The sequence below is a fragment of the Mercenaria mercenaria genome, chromosome 16, assembly GCF_021730395.1.
Source record: "Mercenaria mercenaria strain notata chromosome 16, MADL_Memer_1, whole genome shotgun sequence".
In the NCBI taxonomy this organism is placed as follows: domain Eukaryota; kingdom Metazoa; phylum Mollusca; class Bivalvia; order Venerida; family Veneridae; genus Mercenaria; species Mercenaria mercenaria.
Genome location: NC_069376.1, coordinates 15,654,881 through 15,673,439, shown reverse-complemented (window position 1 = coordinate 15,673,439; position 18,559 = coordinate 15,654,881). Strand labels below are relative to the sequence as shown.

At 36.2% G+C, this 18,559-nt stretch overlaps 1 protein-coding gene across 1 annotated transcript in view; it reads left to right on the top strand.

The window, feature by feature from the left end:
- LOC123540084 (lysine-specific histone demethylase 2-like) overlaps window positions 1-17,744 on the top strand; it is a 53,863-nt gene extending 36,119 nt beyond the window's left edge. The window contains exons 13-19 of the mRNA XM_053526187.1: window positions 665-865; window positions 2,665-2,739; window positions 3,252-3,359; window positions 4,030-4,152; window positions 6,300-6,422; window positions 7,731-7,883; window positions 9,038-17,744. Coding sequence (XP_053382162.1) covers window positions 665-865; window positions 2,665-2,739; window positions 3,252-3,359; window positions 4,030-4,152; window positions 6,300-6,422; window positions 7,731-7,883; window positions 9,038-9,136 — 882 coding nt within the window. The 3' untranslated portion in view covers window positions 9,137-17,744. The remainder of the gene's footprint in view (window positions 1-664; window positions 866-2,664; window positions 2,740-3,251; window positions 3,360-4,029; window positions 4,153-6,299; window positions 6,423-7,730; window positions 7,884-9,037) is intronic.
- Window positions 17,745-18,559: the final 815 nt, after the last annotated feature.

The window sequence follows — 18,559 nt, the reverse complement described above, 5'->3', positions numbered from 1 at the left end:
CTGAACAGTGACTTGAGAACCATTAGGCCAAGAGTGTTGAAATTTAGTGGGATGACTGGACATGCCAAGTAGATGATCCCTATTGCAGCCAACCATCAGTGTCTCTTTGACTTTCGCTCCTGACCCTTATTGACTTCTTGCCTATAGGACTTTGCATTGGGGGAGACATGCGCTTTTTTACAAAAGCATTTTTTAGTATACTTTAGTTACGGTGGTTGCACGTTTATGGTAAAATTAATAACCTTTTATTTTTATGCCCTTGAAGGGAGGCATATTAGTTTTCAAATGTTTGTTTGTTCGTTCCTTTGTGTTTTTTTTGTCACAACATTAACTTTTTGCATGAAGGGCGAACCACTGCACCCAGGACCTTCAAACTTCACTTGCTGATAGTACTTATTTAGTACACCACCCCTACTGACTTTGGGGTCACCAGGTCGGAGGTCAAGGTGCTGCAGGGGGGCATTTGTCACCATTAGTGACAGCTCTTGTTGTAAATATCTAATATAAATATTGAGGTAAGATCGCTTTTACTTTTATGACTGTTTTCATTATGATAATATTGATACCATTGTTAATAAAAGCAGTTTATCAAGTGTTCTTTCTACCTTTATTTTATCTTCTTTATCTAACAGGTAGCTAAAAAAAATAATTGTTTATTTAACAGCTTGAAGAAAATTTGCTGAGATTTCATCGCAGTAATTTAGAGTACGCCTGTGGTAGTAGCCTCTCCAATATATCGTCTCTCTACTGGGACCAGAATGATGACTACCCACAATTCCATGGGCCTCCGGTACTTGTACAAGATGATTTCTCTAAAGTCCTCAACAAACTTGCTGAAAACATACCTGTGGTCAAGAATTCACCGGTATGGATACAGTAGATCTGCTAATTATGTTTTCCCCTTCTCAGTGGTGTGGGTGACATATTGATATACTCCTGTCTGTATGTACCTGTCACAAATCTTGTCTACACTTGAAGTCAAACAGTTCTCATCCAATCTTCACCAATATTTAACAAAATGTGTGTGCCAATAAGTCCTCTGCAAAGTTTGATAACTAGCCAAAACGGCCTAGGCACTTTGGAATTATGGCCCTTGAATTACTGAAATTACAGATGAAAGTGATACAGGTCTTGGTGCATGATTGACTCAGATACATAATGGAGAAGAAATGTCAATCTAGATGATAAAGCAGTTGTGGGAGACTTGCTCTTTTTTCAAAAACAGCTCCAGTTTCATGTAGGATTTTGCGTATAGCAACTTTATTCCCTGTGATGAATTTGTAAAAACCCTAGTTTGTGTTTAAGTACAGATTGCTATTAAAAGATAATTTTGATTTCTCAATTTACATTAGGCACTGACATCCAGATTTTGCTAAAAATTATCTTTCTGTAAAATTGAAGTTTAGTCATATTATGAACATTTGAATATGATCTTTTGTTTTTAAATTATCTTAAAAATGCCAAATTAAGAAAAGATGCCCATCTAGGGAATTGAATCTGGCCTGCCGCTGCAATGAAAAAAAATCCGCTGTTTATACCAATACTGCCACAGAGGATTATGTGTTTAATGCATGAAATATAGATATTTATAATTAAGGCAGTTTACCTTGAAAAGAAGTGTTACAAAATACTTCTTGATTTTCATTGTAAAAATTAGTTAAAAACAACTAGTCCTCATGTGTTTCCATAACATATAGTCTGTCAGTAATTAAGTTTAAACCATTCTTAAGAAATATGGCATAAATTTCCTGATACCTAAATGTTTTTGTTTTTATGCCCCCCAGCATCTACTGATGCGGGAGGCATATAGTGATTGTCCTGTCCGTCCGTCTGTTCGTTCGTTCGTCCGTACGAGGTTAACCAAATGGGACCGTTTCGTCTAGCATCAATACCCGTTAATAGAATGACTTGATACTAATGCAGATGTAACCTGTAACCATTCCTCATCTTCAGACATCACCTGACCTCAGTTTGACCTTGAACTTGAACTTGACCTTATTTTGGACTAGGTTGCTAACAGGTCAGAAAGAATGTCGTCCTTGAAAGAATTTAATCTAGAACTTTGCTGTGTTTACAGTAGAGAGTTTATCTCATATGTTTTCATAATTGACCTTTTTATAATGTTGAGGACTCTCTTACTGACAAAATATAAAATGGCTTTTAGAAAAACTTTTTTTATTGACCAAAGATTTTACTGGTGATGCTTTCGTCTGAATAATTGTTCCAGGGTTTGTATTCCTACTGATATTTGACAGTATAGAAAACCATTTTAGTTACAAACAAAATGGCTCTGGCACAACAGACCTGTCAAAACATGTACCTGTCGGGCAGGAAAGACCATTACGATGCAGTTTTACCATCACTGTTGAATTAGTATTGGGACCTACTTGGCCAAAAGGTTGTGAAAAGTTACTGACTCCAGAATAACTTGTCCCTCACTACTCTGAGTTTGAAACCTGTGGCTGTAGAATTCTTTCATATGAGGGATCTGCTAAGCTGGCTTAAGGAAGATAGTTCCACACAAATGCTCACCTTCACCAGTTATAATGCACAGCAAGGCACCTAGAGTCATTGTCACCAAAAGGTTAAAAGTGGTTGTATGACATACATTGTCAGTGTGATTTACAGTTGAACAGAACTGAATTAAATACCTTTCTATTTCAGGTAACAATGATAGACTATTCGGAGGATGCAATAAATGTCACTTGTTCCTCTGGAGACAGCTTCCTCGCATCTAAAGTAAGTCATTACAATTACAAATAATGATCTCGGAAAGTCATTACAATTACACTTACAGTTTCCATAAATCAAAATAATTACAGGCTCTGTAACTCATTACAATTACTCTTACAGATTCTGTAAGTCATTACAATTACAGTCTCGGTAATTTGTTACAATTACACTTACAGTCTTGGTAAGTCTTCACTTAAATTCACTTACTGTCTCAATAAGTCATTACCGTTGAAATACACATGTAAGGTCATTACTGTTATGCTTACTTCCTTTGTGTGTCATCACCCTTACTGTCTTGTAAGTCATTGCAGTTACACTTACAGTCTTGTCTTAGGCCAATTTCAAAATAATTTCACATATAATATCCATGCTTGATCCTCTACGTAAATTGTTTGCTCAGATGAGCTATCTATGGCCATCATGGCCCTCTTATTTTTCTGGAGTTACGACCCTCTGACAGACTTTATTATATCATGGGGCATTTATCAAAAATGTTGACATGATTATTGTATTTTCAGGTATTAGTTACAGTACCTTTACAAGTGTTGAAAGAAGATAAGATTAAATTCAACCCGCCCTTACCCGATTTCAAGAAAGTAACACTTGGTTGCGGGAGTGTAGAGAAGGTGAGCTATTACAAGCTGAAACTGCTATTCAGCAAAACAAATGGGTGTTTGATTGTACATCATTTGGATACTGTTGGTCTCAGAATTTTTAGGACAGGGCCTGATATTAGGCTATTAAATGCCAGAATGCTTACATATACTTTAACTGAACTGTTGGTGTGGCCTCCTTTTGAATTTGATAGGCAAGTCATATTCACATTGTTAAGAATTTGCACTTCATAGTTGTTGACATGTATGCTGTTTAATTTTCCCCATAGTCTTGAATTCATGCACTACTTTGTCCACCCTGACACGTCTCACTGCAGCTGTGGGTTTTAAACATCACTTGAGATTTGTATTCTTTCATATGAGAAAGTCATCCAGCCAGCCCAGGTGTAGGCCTATGCCTGAAATAATTCTTTGAGGGGCACCTGGGGTCCTCCTCCTCCATGAAAAGCTTGAAAGTCCATTTTGAATTTTAAGATTATTTTGCCGGTGTGATGTTAAATACAACAAAAACAAATTGTACACCAATACTATCGAAATATAAACTGTTTGATCCATGTCGCTGTGTGTAACAGTACATTGTAATAAATATATACTTTGATAATGGTGTGGCTGGCTCTGAGGATATCTGTAATATTTGAAACCCTTTTTTTTTTTTTCAGACATAAAATATTTCTTATTTCAGGTTATGTTAGAATTTCCAAGTAAGTTTTGGAGCAAGACTGTGAAAGAGTCTGCCATGTTTGGCCAGATATTATCTACCTCAACTGTACCAGGATTGTTTGATGTCTTCTATGATATATCACAGGTAAGTCTAGTTTCTGTGATATATGCCAGAAATACCTAGTTTCTGTGACGTATGCCATATATTTCTAGTTTCTGTGATGTATGCCAGATATGTCTAGTTTCTGTGATGTATGCCAGATATATCTAGTATCTGGGACGTATGCCAGATACACATGTATGTCTAGTTTCTGTGACGTATGCCAGATAATAATTATGTCTAGTTTCTGTGACGTATGCCAGATATGTCCAGTTTCTGTAACGTATGCCAGATATGTCTAGTTTCTGTGACATACATGTATGCCAGGTAAATTATGGTTCCTCGGAATCCAGGGATATCAAGTTTTTTCTCTAATATATTTAAGGCACATAAGTTCTGTTTTCTATGATATAAATAATATTCAAGGTAAGATTTTCTTCTATAGTATGTCTGAATAAGAGTATCTTCTATGATATGCCCAAGGCACCAGGCATTTTAGTCCCCTGCTTGTGGAACACCAGAAGGGACTATAGGAACGCAAATCTGGATCGTGCAATTACTTAAAAAGTATTCAAGCTAGTTTCATAAAAACTTGGTGATCAAAGGTCAAGGTCACTATTGAAGGTCAAGTAAAAATTGTTCCTGCTCCATAACTTTTATATGTATTGAATGATTATTTTAATGCTACACAGAAATGTTCTCATTGATGAGACAGTGTGTCAACACATGACTTATGCTTGTTGTCAAAGGTCAAGGTTACTATTGAAAGATCTGTACCGGTAGGGGACTTTTGTATTGCCACTGCAATACTCGATCACTTTTTGTCTCCTATACTATGTCGCATCAAGCATATCGAAGGCACCTGGTCTTTAGTCATCTATGCTGTGGTATCAGGTAATTTGGTCATATATTTTATATCCAAGGCAACAGGTTTTTAGTGTTAAGCTATGAGGCATCTCTATTAAAATTTTTATTAATCCCCCGCCGTGGCGGAGGGATTATAGGAATGGTCTGCATCCTTCCGTCCGTCTTTCCGTCCGTCCTTCCGTCCGTAACAAAATTGTGTCCGGTCCATATCTCCTAAACCCCTTGAAGGATTTTCATGAAACTTGGGTCAAATAATCACCTCATCAAGACGATGTGCAGAACCCATGAATCAGCCTTGTCGGTTCAAGGTCAAGGTCACAACTCAAGGTCAAAGGTTTGAGCCTGCCATTTTGTGTCTGCTCTATATCTCTTAAACCCCTTGAAGGAATTTTATAAAACTTGGGTCAAATGATCACCTCATCAAGACAATGTGCAGAACCCATGAGTCAGCCAGCTCAAGGTCAAGGTCACAACTTCGGGTCAAAGGTTTGAACCTTCCATTTTGTGTCCACTCTATATCTCCTAAACCCCTTGAAGGATTTTCATCAAACTTGGGTTAAACGATCACCTCATCAAGGCAATGTGCAGAACTTATGAGTCAGCCATGTTGGCTCAAGGTCAAGGTCACAACTGAAGGTCAAAGCTTTGAGCCTTTTATTTCGTGTCCGCTCTATATCTCCTAAACCCCTTGAAGGAATTTTATAAAACTTGGGTCAAATGATTACCTCATCAGAACGATGTGCAGAAATTATGAGTCAACCATGCCAGCTCAAGGTCAAGGTCACAACTAAGGGTCGAAGGTTTGAGCCTTCCATTTGGTGTCCACTCTGTATCTCCTTAACCCCTTGAAGGATTTTCATCAAACTTGGGTCAAATGATCACCTCATCAAGAACTCATGAGTCAGCCATGTCAACTCAAGGTCAAGGTCACAACTGAAGGTCAAAGGTTTCAGCTCTGTATCTCCTAAACCCCTTGAAGGATTTTCATGAAACTTTGGTCAAATGATCACCTCATCAAGATGTTATGCAGAATTCATGAATCAGCCATGTCAGTTCAAGGTCAAGGTCACAGCTAAAATCAAAGGTTTTACCCTTTCACTATCCATAGCAGTGGCGGGGGATTTAGCTGTCTTTCAGACTGCCTTGTTTTTTGTGACTTTAATAAGTTTTGATTTAAAGAATAAGTGGATTGCTGATTTTCCTATATAAACGTCATTATATGCTTCAATGTAGAAAATTCTTGAAAGTTTTATGTAAAGACTTACCTCTTGGTCCACAGCTTGAGATATTTACGTACAGTAATAAAAATTGATTCCTTTCTTCAGGAAGACAAACCAATGCTGGCTACATACATATCCGGTGCTGCAGTGAATATTCTCAAAGAAAAAACAGACGAGCAGGCTATTGAAATGTGTATGGAAATCCTTAGATCTGCCTTTTGCAAACAGGTTGGTATCAACATATTGCACAACAGAAACTGTTCAAAGTGATTTATTCTCGCTTATTTTCACTAATTATCTGTGTGCGCGACAATAAATACTGTGTAATTGTACTGAGGATGTGAAATTTTGTGGTTTTAATCAAAATGGCTAATTCACAGGAATATGAATTTGTTAATTTAAATTTTTTAACTTATCAGGAATAGGAGTTTTCTTGTTCCTTGGTTTTAATTCCATGGATTGACTTGACCATGAAATCCATGGAAATTAGTGCCTTGAAAATGAATTAACAGTACTCCCGAAAGTGCTGTATGTAGTTGTTATGAAAAGTCATAATACATGTCACCTGTGTTAAAAAAAATGTACAGACTTGTGCTCGTTTCATAAGTCATAAGTTGGTTGGATAACACAAATTTTGGATAACACATACATGTACCAGTAACTTGATATTGTAGAAAAGTGAAGTTTTAGAAAATATTTTATTTGAAAAATTTTGTTTAGCCTAGAGTAAAATTGAAAAGTTTACAACAAATAAACAGTTTGATGCCAGAACACTTGTTATCAAAGGAAGGAGGTCACAGATCTGGTATGAATGTCATAATTGAGTCGTGCCATGAGAAAACCAACATAATGGCTTTGCGACCAGCATGGATCCTGACCAGCCTGCGCAGTCTGGTCAGGATCCATGCTGTTCGCGAACAGATTCTCCAATTCCATTAGGCTTTAAAAGCAAACAGCGTAGATCCTGACCAGACTATGCAGATACGCATGCTGGTCGCAAACCCACTATGTTGGTTTTCTCATAGTGCGGCTCATATGTCAATATGGAAAATATGGACATTTCAGATTTCATTGTAAGAATTCAAGAACAAAGTCTAGTATGTAATAATGACATTTGAAGCTAGACTAGACCAGAAGTTAAAACACTATAGGTAGAGGTAGGACCCAAAACATTTGATTAATTTGTGAAATTGACCAGTAGCTTTTTTTTTCTAAACTGGGCCAGAAATGATTCCGAGACATCACTTATTGTCCTTAGCCTCTGTAGTTGAAAAACTGCCATATGAATTTTAATTGATTTTACAAATTAAATGCTAGCCTGCTGCCGGAAAGTGATTGTGTCTTTGTGACTAGTGCAGACCAAGATCAGCCTACATGGATAATGCTTTACACTGTTTGCTATTCAGCCAGTAACATTTCAATGAACTCCCCTTTGAAAAATAAATGGTACTGCCCAAATTGATTGATGGACCAATCCATTATAGAAATTTAGCAGGGTAAAAGTTAAAGGATAACACTGATAAATATGTTTTACAGGATGTTCCAGAGCCATCAAACTATCATGTATCCCGATGGTACCAGACAGAGCATATAGGAATGTCCTATTCTTACATACCAACCAATTGTGGAGAGGAAGCCTTCGATAATCTCGAGAGAGATTTAAATGATAAAATCTACTTTGCAGGAGAGGTATGTTCTAATTATTTAAATTTTTATGCCCCGTTCTAGCATCAATATTGCTTACAAGAATGAATTGATACTAATACAGATGTAACCTGCGACCATTCCTCATCTTCAGACATCACCTGATGTCAGTTTGACCTTGACCTTGACCTCATTTTGGACTTAGGTTGCTTTATATGGGCCATCTCTTGGTTAACCAAATGGGAACGTTTCATCTAGCATTAATACCGCTTACAAGAATGAATTGATACTAATACAGATATAACCTGTGACCATTCCTCATCTTCAAACATCACCTGACCTCAGTTTGACCTTGACCTCGTTTTTGACTTAGGTTGCTTTGTATCGACAAGGATGCCACCGGGGGCATCAAGCGTTTATATTGAACGCAGCTCCTTGTTACTAATGCTTTTTGTCCTCTTTCATCAGGATTGCCAATTACCTTGAAAAGTCAGGGGAAAATGTTGTTGTTGTTTTTTCAAGGTCAGTGAATTGACAGGGAAATCTTGATCATAATGGTCAGTGAAAAATGAAATTTTAGAAAAGCCAGGGAAAAATGAAATTCTGGGTTGATGTTTTAAAGTGTTCAGTGGCTTTGGCAGTCTGCAAGCAGTACTTATATAAGTATTTCCAAACACATTTTGGTGTAATTGTGTATAAACATAATTTAAATGTGAATCAGTTTTGTGTTAATTTTGGAAATTTGAAGACTGAAAGGCTTTGCAACCCTTGCCTCCAGAGCATACATATCTGTAAGAAAATAAATATAAAAGGGTGAATTGGACGGCTTTAGGGGAGGAAGCTGCAAAATATGGTGGTGAAAAGTATGGTTTAGTCAGGAAATTTCATTTTCTCAACACTACGTGACAACCCTGTTCATCAAAGATTTAAAAATCAGATAAACAGTATACTATGTAGAAATGACATATCATATGAGCCGCACCATGAGAAAACCGACATAGTGCATTTGTGACCAGCATGGATCCAGACCAGCCTGCGAAGTCTGGTCAGGATCTATGCTGCTAGCTTTCGAAGCCTATTGCAATTAAAGAAACAGTGAACAGACAGCATGGATCCTGTCCAGACTGCACGGCTGGTATGGAAAATGCACTATGTTGGTTTTCTTATGGTGTGGCTCATATATCTGTTTTCAATTTTAGGCTACACACAAGCAGTTCCATCAGACATTAGCGGGTGCCTACACAAGCGGACTTCGAGAGGCAGAGAAAATCTACAGATCATTTGTACATATCACATGATGCAGAATCTATTTACACAAGTAAATGAGACAAAAACACAATGTCTTGCTTCTGGCAAGCCATGAAAATTTGTACAGATTGAGTTGCGGACATCACTGGTCTAGTGCTGAGAGACGCTGATGGATGAATCTCCATTTATCACGTTTGACATTATTGGAGTGAAAAAAGCCATTACCCAAATATGATAATACCCTAGTGTAATATACATGTAGCTTTGATGTTAAGGTCGTTTTGACTGTAGGGGACGTTGGTCAAATTTACTTGGTCTATGATAGTTGGAGAAAGGAAAAATTTTGATGTTTAAGCAGGAAAAGCTTACATGTAATAAAAAGAATATTACATTTGTGTCTTTCCACATTGAATTTATTAAACTTGTTGAATAAAATTGATAAAATGCTTGGCAGAGCCTCGGTTTTATTATTTTATCCAACTTGTTTAATAAATTCAGTATGAGGAGACACACGCATGATATCCTCTATATATTACTCGTGAGTGAAACAGTAAGATGGAACAGTGTTTTAGGTGCCTATCACACTGCCCCAGATGGACTTGCATATGAGTTCCGGATTCCCATCCCCGGATTGATCCAGATGGGTAAGAAAAGGGTTTTGCAAATTTGTTACAGTATGTAAATATCTAATGCAATTGTAACAGAACCTTAAATAACCTTATTAGAACTGGAATAAAACCGTAATATCTCATATTTTTTCACCACAGTGAAGTCTTTCGGACTGTTACGATCTTTTAAGATCTGTTATGATCATTTCAGAAATTTTATGGATTTATTACTGATTCCTTACAGATATATTATCCATGGCAAAATCATTCTTGTCCCCGGATGCCCCCAGTTTCTGAACGGATACACCAGATAACTTGCGAATGAATTAGGAGTTCTGCAGATGCAATTCCGCAAGCCCATTCGGGGCAGTGTGATTCTAGCTTTAGTAAAGACCAAAGGTAAATGTTAGGAATCTTCCTAATAGTGCATAGTAGATTTGGTAATTATCAGGTCACGTTTATTTCATGATTTGACAGAGAACAGTCTTATTTGACTTGTTAAGAACTTGTGCTCATTAGTTTACTGATCTTCTGGGGGTAATGCTGTGTTATTTTCATGAGTGTTTTGAATTTGCACGAGGGCATGTTCAGGAAAATTAGCAAAGATAAAACTACTACAAGTCAGACCTTTATTAAGCAGCCACTTAAGAAGCAGTGCAATCTGGTTGCCTGAGGCAGGTAGCTTTTTAAGACAAATTGATACAAAAAACAAAAACTCAACTAGCTACAATATTGACAGTATTTATTTACACTGTAGTAATACTTCGGTTAAATGGGTATTATTTTCGTTTCAGTTGTATTAGGTTGTAAGAGTTTTCTTCGTGGTACTGCTGTTCTTACGTTATCATCGCAAATGAATGGTAACCTTAAAACTTCATGAATAGTAACGATAAAAATTATTTTTTATGATGGGTGTGTGTATAAGTACCATAATCACCTGTAGATAACCTGCACCTCTGTATAATTTGCATTCAGCCTATTTCAGTCGAAATGAAGAAAAACATATTCTGTTTGATCTACCTAATCTGTAACAGACTTTTTCCCATAAAATTTCAGCAGTTGGATCTTTTTGAATTAAAAAATGTCTTGAATTTGCACATTAGTGCAGTTAATATCTGGTAACTTGTCATGGCTTTACAATAATTTTCATGAATTTAGATTTCTGTTTTCGGATCACTTGCCCCTCAGTGCTGTGGAAGTGGAACCCTTGCTTTAAGTTAAGAACTCTTTCATGTGGGGGATGTCATCCAGCTAGCATATGAAACTTTGGTGGTTCTGCCGAGGCACCTGCCTGTGTTTGAGATAATGCTGGTAGAAGTGCCTGGGGGCTTCTTCCACCATGATAAGTTTGAAAATTTCCATATCGAGGGCTTGGTGCAAAACTATTGTAAGTATATATAAATAAATAACAAGATACAATAGTTTTGTGCCAAGCCCTCGATATGATCTAAGGACAAGTAAAATGCCAGTGTGTTTTTAAAAGTCATTTTGGCCAGATACAAGCAATGAACCCAGATAATCAGAAGGGTACATGCAGGAATCCTGGTGATTAGTGAAATAAAAGGCACAAATTATACTAACAGACCTTGCAACTGTAAAAACTGGTACGGAATTCAGTTGTTTGACTGGGCAAAAGGTGTATTCCATTCTCATTTTATGTAGGGTTTTTAGTTGAAATTTAACTGAACCCAAGGCCGGTTGATACTCAAGTAGGTGTAGATATGCAGTTAGATATAACAGATCAGTATTGCGACTAGAATTTTGTGTTCAAGAATAAAAAGCTACAAGATGAATGCTGGCTCATATTGAGCTATTTAGATGTCACTGTGGGCGCGCTTGATTTGGTGCTCAGTGCAGGTTCAGTGTGCACCGGACAAGTAGAACATAAATCAAGCGCACTGGTGCAGAGTTCAGAACATGTTCTCCTTGCACCTTTTTCCCAGGTGGTGCATGAGGAAAACAATATGGCCGACAATGGCAGGAAGGTGAAAATGAAACTGCGTATTTTAACTATATGCTTCTTATATAGCTCTATAAAGATTAATTATTTACTTTTACTAACTACAATGGTATTATTTAGACATAGTTACATTATTGTTAGCTCTCCTTTTGATGGTTTGATTATTTTACAAATATTTTTCTGAATGAACAGAGCGGAACATTGTTCCAAATTCACTTGATTCACTGGGGTAGAACACTATTCCGGAATTCTGCTCCGAACAAGAAATCAAGCGCGCCCACAGTATGTTTACATTAGTATAAGCTTATGGTGTTGTAAACCAGTGTTTCTATGTGTAGTACAATAGTATATAACGGTTGAGAATAAAATAATTTTCAAACTGGGTTATTTTAAGATATAGATGATATGTTTGGGCAATGTCAAACTTATCAGTAACTTAATATGTAATTATTTTAACAAAACAAGTTTTAGAATGTTTTTCTGAATCAAAAGATAAGCCTTAAAAATATTATATATTTATGTTATAGAACTTTAGGGGGATAAAAATGCCTTGATATGTGAATTGTATATATACCTCATTACGTCTTCCTTCAGAGGAGAGGTGTATTGTTTTGCTTATGGCAGTCGGCAGGTAGACTAAATGATTTTCAGTGTCTTCCTGGAATACAATGAAACACATGGCTATAAAACCCCTGTATAGTGTGGTTGCTTAGTTTCAGTATATGACTCCAGTTGGGTCAGGTTATCAGAAAGTCAAGTACTAGAAAATAGTTCCTGATCAATATTGAAAAAAGCTTGGTCCTCTGACTTAAATGTTATAGAATGGTAGGATGATGACCTGGGGCCATATAATGACACATATTTTTGGTGGCTTGGGAGGGGCCATATTAAATTTCCAGGTCTTTAGTCCAGAGGTGTTCTTTCTTAGAAAAGATACATAGCAAATAACCTGAAATCAGGTTCAGGCTTGAAAAATGCATGGCCTGGAAATCGGTGTCCAGTTACTAACTGGATATTGGATTGTCAGTTAATTATGGAACTTCGAAAAATAATAGAGCCGCACCATAAGGAAACCAACATAGTGTCTTTGTGACCAGCATGGATCCAGACCAGCCTGCGCATCCACACAGTCTGGTCAGCATCGATGCTGTTCACTTTCAAAGCCTATTGCAATTAGAGAAACTGTTAGCAGACAGCATGGATCCTGACCAGACTGCGCGAATAGGCAGGCCGGTCTGGATCCATGCTGGTTGCTAGCGCACTATTTTGGTTTTCTTATGGCATGGCTCAATAGTTTTTCTTCAATAGTTAAACACTTACAGGGATAGGATGCAGGAGTCGGGTGAACTTTGATCTGAAGGCCATTTTCAGTTGTGAACTCACATTTTTGGGCACAGAACCATTTAATGTCATAGGATGAGAGCTTGTGGTCAAGAGATGTCTTGTTGTGGGGAAATTGGATCAGAGGTCAAGGTTACTATGGCCTTGAGGTTAAATACTGTTCCCTGTCATTAACTGGAGAATGCTTGGGTATACTTCCATCAAAGTTAATTGGATGTTTGCCTAAGATCAATGTACAACCCCTTATATGTTTGAGGTCAAAGTCATTGTTCTCGAGACTGAAATTACGTACCCATTTACCTCTGACTTGGCTGTTACGGTGGTATATGTGTTTTACAAACGCCCATTGTTTTCATGTCGAGTTGGTATCCATTCCGATATATAATTATGCTGGTGGATAATGTTGAACTCTGTTTTTTTTCATGCATATTGTGTTCAGAATTTATGTGTTCATATTGTTATACCTAAGTGAAGATATATGTAACTTTTTTGATGTTTTTAATGATTCAAACATATATCAATGTTGATTTCAGTAGCATCATTGGTGTAATGCTTGGCTTAACTATTAGGGTATAATCGGGGTCAGTGCATTCCGATTTTGACAAACTTGCCAGTTTTAATAAATAGCTATTTTGTACTTGTCAATATAATGGTTATATATTAAGATATGGTGAAATTCTACTTTCTCATATGGGCTGTCGGACAAGCTCGGCAAGTCAGAAAAAAGATTTTAACATCCCTGATAATGGGTCTGATAAATTTAAAGAGGCAGTTGATATATAGTATTTCTTTACGAAGTGAGGCAATATTACTCAGATTTGAACTCTCTCACTGTAAGAATTTTTAAAATTGGCCGAAAGGCCAAGTAGTATCAGATATTTTATATATCAAACATAGTGGCCATTTTGTTTCAGTGGTTGCTTAGATACATTGACAGATTTAAAGTTCAAAACATTTTTGAATAGTTAAATAAAACTGATAAATGATTTTGATATTTCATATACATTATTGTCTGTCTGAAAAAACTTCTGACCTATTCTGTAGGTATCCCACTTTCTGATTTAATTACTTACTACTATAGTGCTTTATGTTTAGAATTCAGGTAACTCTGAATATTGTGCAGAAATTTGATAAACGTCTACAGTGGCTCCTTCTGTGAGCCTCAATTTTTTGAAATTTCAAACTGTCTTATGAATATGGGCTTTTTACCCATGGAACTTTTGTTCAGCCTGTTAAGTTGAGGCTTCATTCATTAATTTAACAAGTACAAATTTGCTCAGTTTTGCTTTGTTGGGATATTAATTTGTATTTGAAATAATTAAATTTTATGTGTATGAAATAAGAGTTGTTCAGCCCAAAGCAGTTATTTTGTTGTGATATGATAATTGAGCTGCGCCATGAGAAAACCAACATAGTGGCTTTGCGACCAGCATGGATCCAGACCAGCCTGCGCATCCGCGCAGTCTGGTCAGGATCCATGCTGTTCGCTAACAGTTTCTCTAATTGCAATAGTACTTGAAAGCGAACAGTATGGATTCTGACCAGACTGCGCAGATGCAAAGCCACTATGTTGGTTTTCTCATGGCGTGACTCATATGTCAATTTTCACTGACCAAGTTAAAGAATTGCAACTTTTTCTTGTTCATTTGGATTTGAACTTTAGCCTGCTGGCAGCAAGTGATTCTGCCTTTGCGACCAGTGAAGACCAATGTCATAGTCTGCACTGTTTGCTATTCAGCCAGTAAATTTTCGTGAATACCCTTTCAAATAATAAATGGTACTGCCAAAATTGAATAATGGACCAGTCCATTTTAGAAATTAAGGAGGATAAAAGTTAATTTAGTGGATTGATTCAACAACAAAGTCCTCAAAATATAGTCCCCTTGAATATTAATGATTTCACAGTATTATAACCCTTACCCTGCTAAATTTCTATAATGAACTTGAGATAACCAGACAGATACTGACTGAATGGCAAACAGTGCACATCTTGATCAGACTGCACAGATGTGCAGGCTGATCATGATCTACACTGGTCGCAAAGTCAGAATCAGTCATGTCCAGCATGATCAGGAATAAACAAAGTATCCAATCAAGTCCACTGATACATATTTACAAGCGGTTTCTGCACTCCTTTAAATTCCAGCATTTCCTTGAAGTAAGCATAGCTTAATGCATGCAGCAGTATGTTGTTAGCACTATTGTTTGAAGCAGTGACTGAACTATGGTCCCAAGTGAAACTGTCCAAGAATTTAAAAAAAATATTCCCACTTCAAAATATCTGTAATTTGTTTCTGTTGACTGATAGATGGGTCTCAAATGTATGCTCCTTGTTATTTTAGTGTTCTATGACCTTTGATACAGAACAGAACAGAATAGTATAAACTGTATGCTGCTTAAATTCATTTTGTTGCCAAAAATCATATCAGTTAGTGTGATGTTATCGATACTTAAGTCTAAACTTTTGCCCTGTGTTAATCATAATTATTCAAGTTTCTGTATACATGTATTATATTTTTGGGGGTAATGGGAGATTTATATGCCCTTACCTAGAAGAAGAAGGGATATATTGCTCTGCTCATGTCGTTTGTCGATTAATAGACAATTTTCTTTGTATTTAGAGGACTGGCCTACATTGGTCAAACTTAATAAGGATGATTTCCTAGTTAACTTAATGTTTTTGGTGGTCATGTCAGATGGTCAAAACATTGAAGAAGGTTTCTGATCAATAAATGCAGAACACTTTGACCTGTACTAGTCATTCAAACTAGGTAGGATGATTGCCTGTGGTCAGTAGATAACCACTACATTTATTGTTTTCGGGGCTAGAGGTCAGTACTGAAATGGTTACATATCAAAAATTTGAGAATGCTTGGGCATATGGTCATCAAGCTTCAGTTGGTTAGTAAATGATCCATCTTCTTGAGTCAGTATGTCAAAATGTCAAGGTTGCAGCAACCTTTGTTCTAAAATAGGAATATAAAGGTTGGGAAGATTTTGGTGTATGGCCATCAGATTTTATAGAATGATGATCAGTTGATGATTGCTACTGTTTTTTAAGAGGTCAAACAACAAGGTCACAATGTACTGGAGTCTGAAAATAACACCCCCAGCTACCTCCAACAAGCTGTCGTAGGAGGGGAGCATGTTTGTTTTACAAGACAGCTCTAGTTTTCCTTCCTTTATACATATTTTTCCTTGTTTTTCTTCCTTGCGTATATTTTTCTCCCATTTTTCTTCTGTGTATATTTTTCTCCTCTTAGCATTGTACTGTATACAATTGTTGGTATGTTATTATGCTTGACATTTGATCAAAATTTTACTGTATATGAACCTCCTTATAAATATTTACCTATTTTGATCAAATGTAGCACTCATTTGTTTCTAAACAATATTAAATTTTTAGCAGTTTAAGTCCAGTTTTTGATTTTCTAATTTCGCTAGCATGGTTTGTATAATGACTTTTTCCACCTACTTTCCTTAGGATACTTTCCTTAGGAAAAAAGTCCAGAAGTCCCAACCTTGACAAGGAGATACAGTCAGTAGACAACAAAGTAGCACTCGTTTTACTAGTAAAGGATTGAACTGGGCTTAAAAAATAGCAGCTTTTTATGCTACTAAGATATCTTGAGAACTTTAAAGTTAAGGTAGTTCTGCACGTTTTGATCGAAATCAAATGTATATGTCTGTGTACTTATTTTTGAGATATTTGACCATGATTAAAGTGAACAGGACATTTCACGCTAATTTTAAGACATTATTTTGAATTTTTTATCATTTCATATGTTTAAATATCATATTCTTGGGTTAGAAATATAGTAACAGTGCTATTATAATAAAGTTACTCACAGGTTTCGATTAATTCATAAATTGATTTTCACTTCCTTACACCAAATCCAGGCTTTATTGTACGTTTTCCAGATAAATGACGTTACGCCATCACTTCCGGTTTATCAAACGTGCAAAACTACATCATAATTCCATTTTTGAAATCTTTCAGTTTTCACTCATATGTCTATCATAGAATCATGACTCAGGCTTTTATTTTAGCCAAATTACACCCCTTTTCTTTTTCAACTAGGAAAATTTTGCTAAAGCTCTTTTATGTAAGCTAATATTCGGTGAAAGAGCTTCGAATTATCAAGTGCACTGTCATTAGCCAGTTCTTATTTTATACAAATTGCTAAAAATTGCTAATCCCTATAATCCCTGTAAAAAGTAATATAAAAAAAAAAGGTATGTACCTAAGGGCTGCATTTAGTGGATTGCATACGGCTCTAACCTTTAGCCTGCTCGGTATGTGATTTTGCCTTGGCGACCAGTGCAGACCCAAGATTAGCCTGCGCGTCCATGCAGTCTGTTCATGGTCTGCACCGTTTGCTATTCAGTCAGCAAGTTTTAATTGAATACCCCTTCAAATAATAAATGGTACTGCCCAATTCAAATGATGGACCAATCCATTTTAGAAATTTAGCAGGCTAAGGGTTAGAGCAGTCTGCTTTGTGAGAATTATACTCAAGTTGACTATTGTTGTTTTGTTAGACCTGTTTTAGTCTCGCACAGGTTTGTGTATTGTTGTTTACTTTACCTACATTATAATTGTTAAAACCCCTAAGTAAAATTTGGGAGACAAATTGAATATAGTAGAATTATTGTTTATACTTTTGTTTATTTTTGCAAATAGTTTTTTTTTTTTTGTAGACCTTTTTGTCACAGTTTTGCAGTCGTGAATAAAATGATTATAACAAAGTTTTATTCCAGTTTTATCTTAATGCATATTGGATAAACAACATGCCCTGTCTTACAATAGCTTTTGGATAGTTATATAATAACTTGACACTGTGTATTAATCTCTGGTCCAGAGTGTGTGCTATTTACCTCTGTTAATAATTCAAGACAGGTAAGCAGGGCTATATAAAGTCAAATCCTTAAAGGCCTAGATTCACTACTATATAAGTGTCCCCAGATGTGTGCAATGGAGTTGAAAGAAATTAATTTTTCTTTTCAGTGAATGTGGAATGATAATAATAATAATTATTATTAATTTATTTTGATATTATACAGATGATAATAACTATTACTTTAATGTTATAATAATCATCATCATCATCATCATTATTATCATAATAGTTATTATTATTATTATCATTATGATGATGATTATTATTATTATTATATTACATATAAGATGATAAAAGATACAGTAATGATACTGAAAATAATAATGATAATAAAACACAAGTATGGTGAAAATTTCATGAGTTCTTTGTGCTGACAAACAGTATTTTTTCGAACTGGAAATTGATTTTCTTGTATTCATGTAATTATGTCTCCCCCAGGAGACATATTGTTTTTGCCCTGTCTGTCCGTCCGTCCGTACGTCACACTTCATTTCCGAGTAATAACTGGAGAACCATTTGACCTAGAACCTTCAAACTTCATACGGTTGTAGGGCTGCTGGAGTAGACAACCCCTATTGTTTTTGGGGTCACTCCGTCAAAGGTCAAGGTCACAGGGGCCTGAACATTGAAAACCATTTCCGATCAATAACTAGAGAACCACTT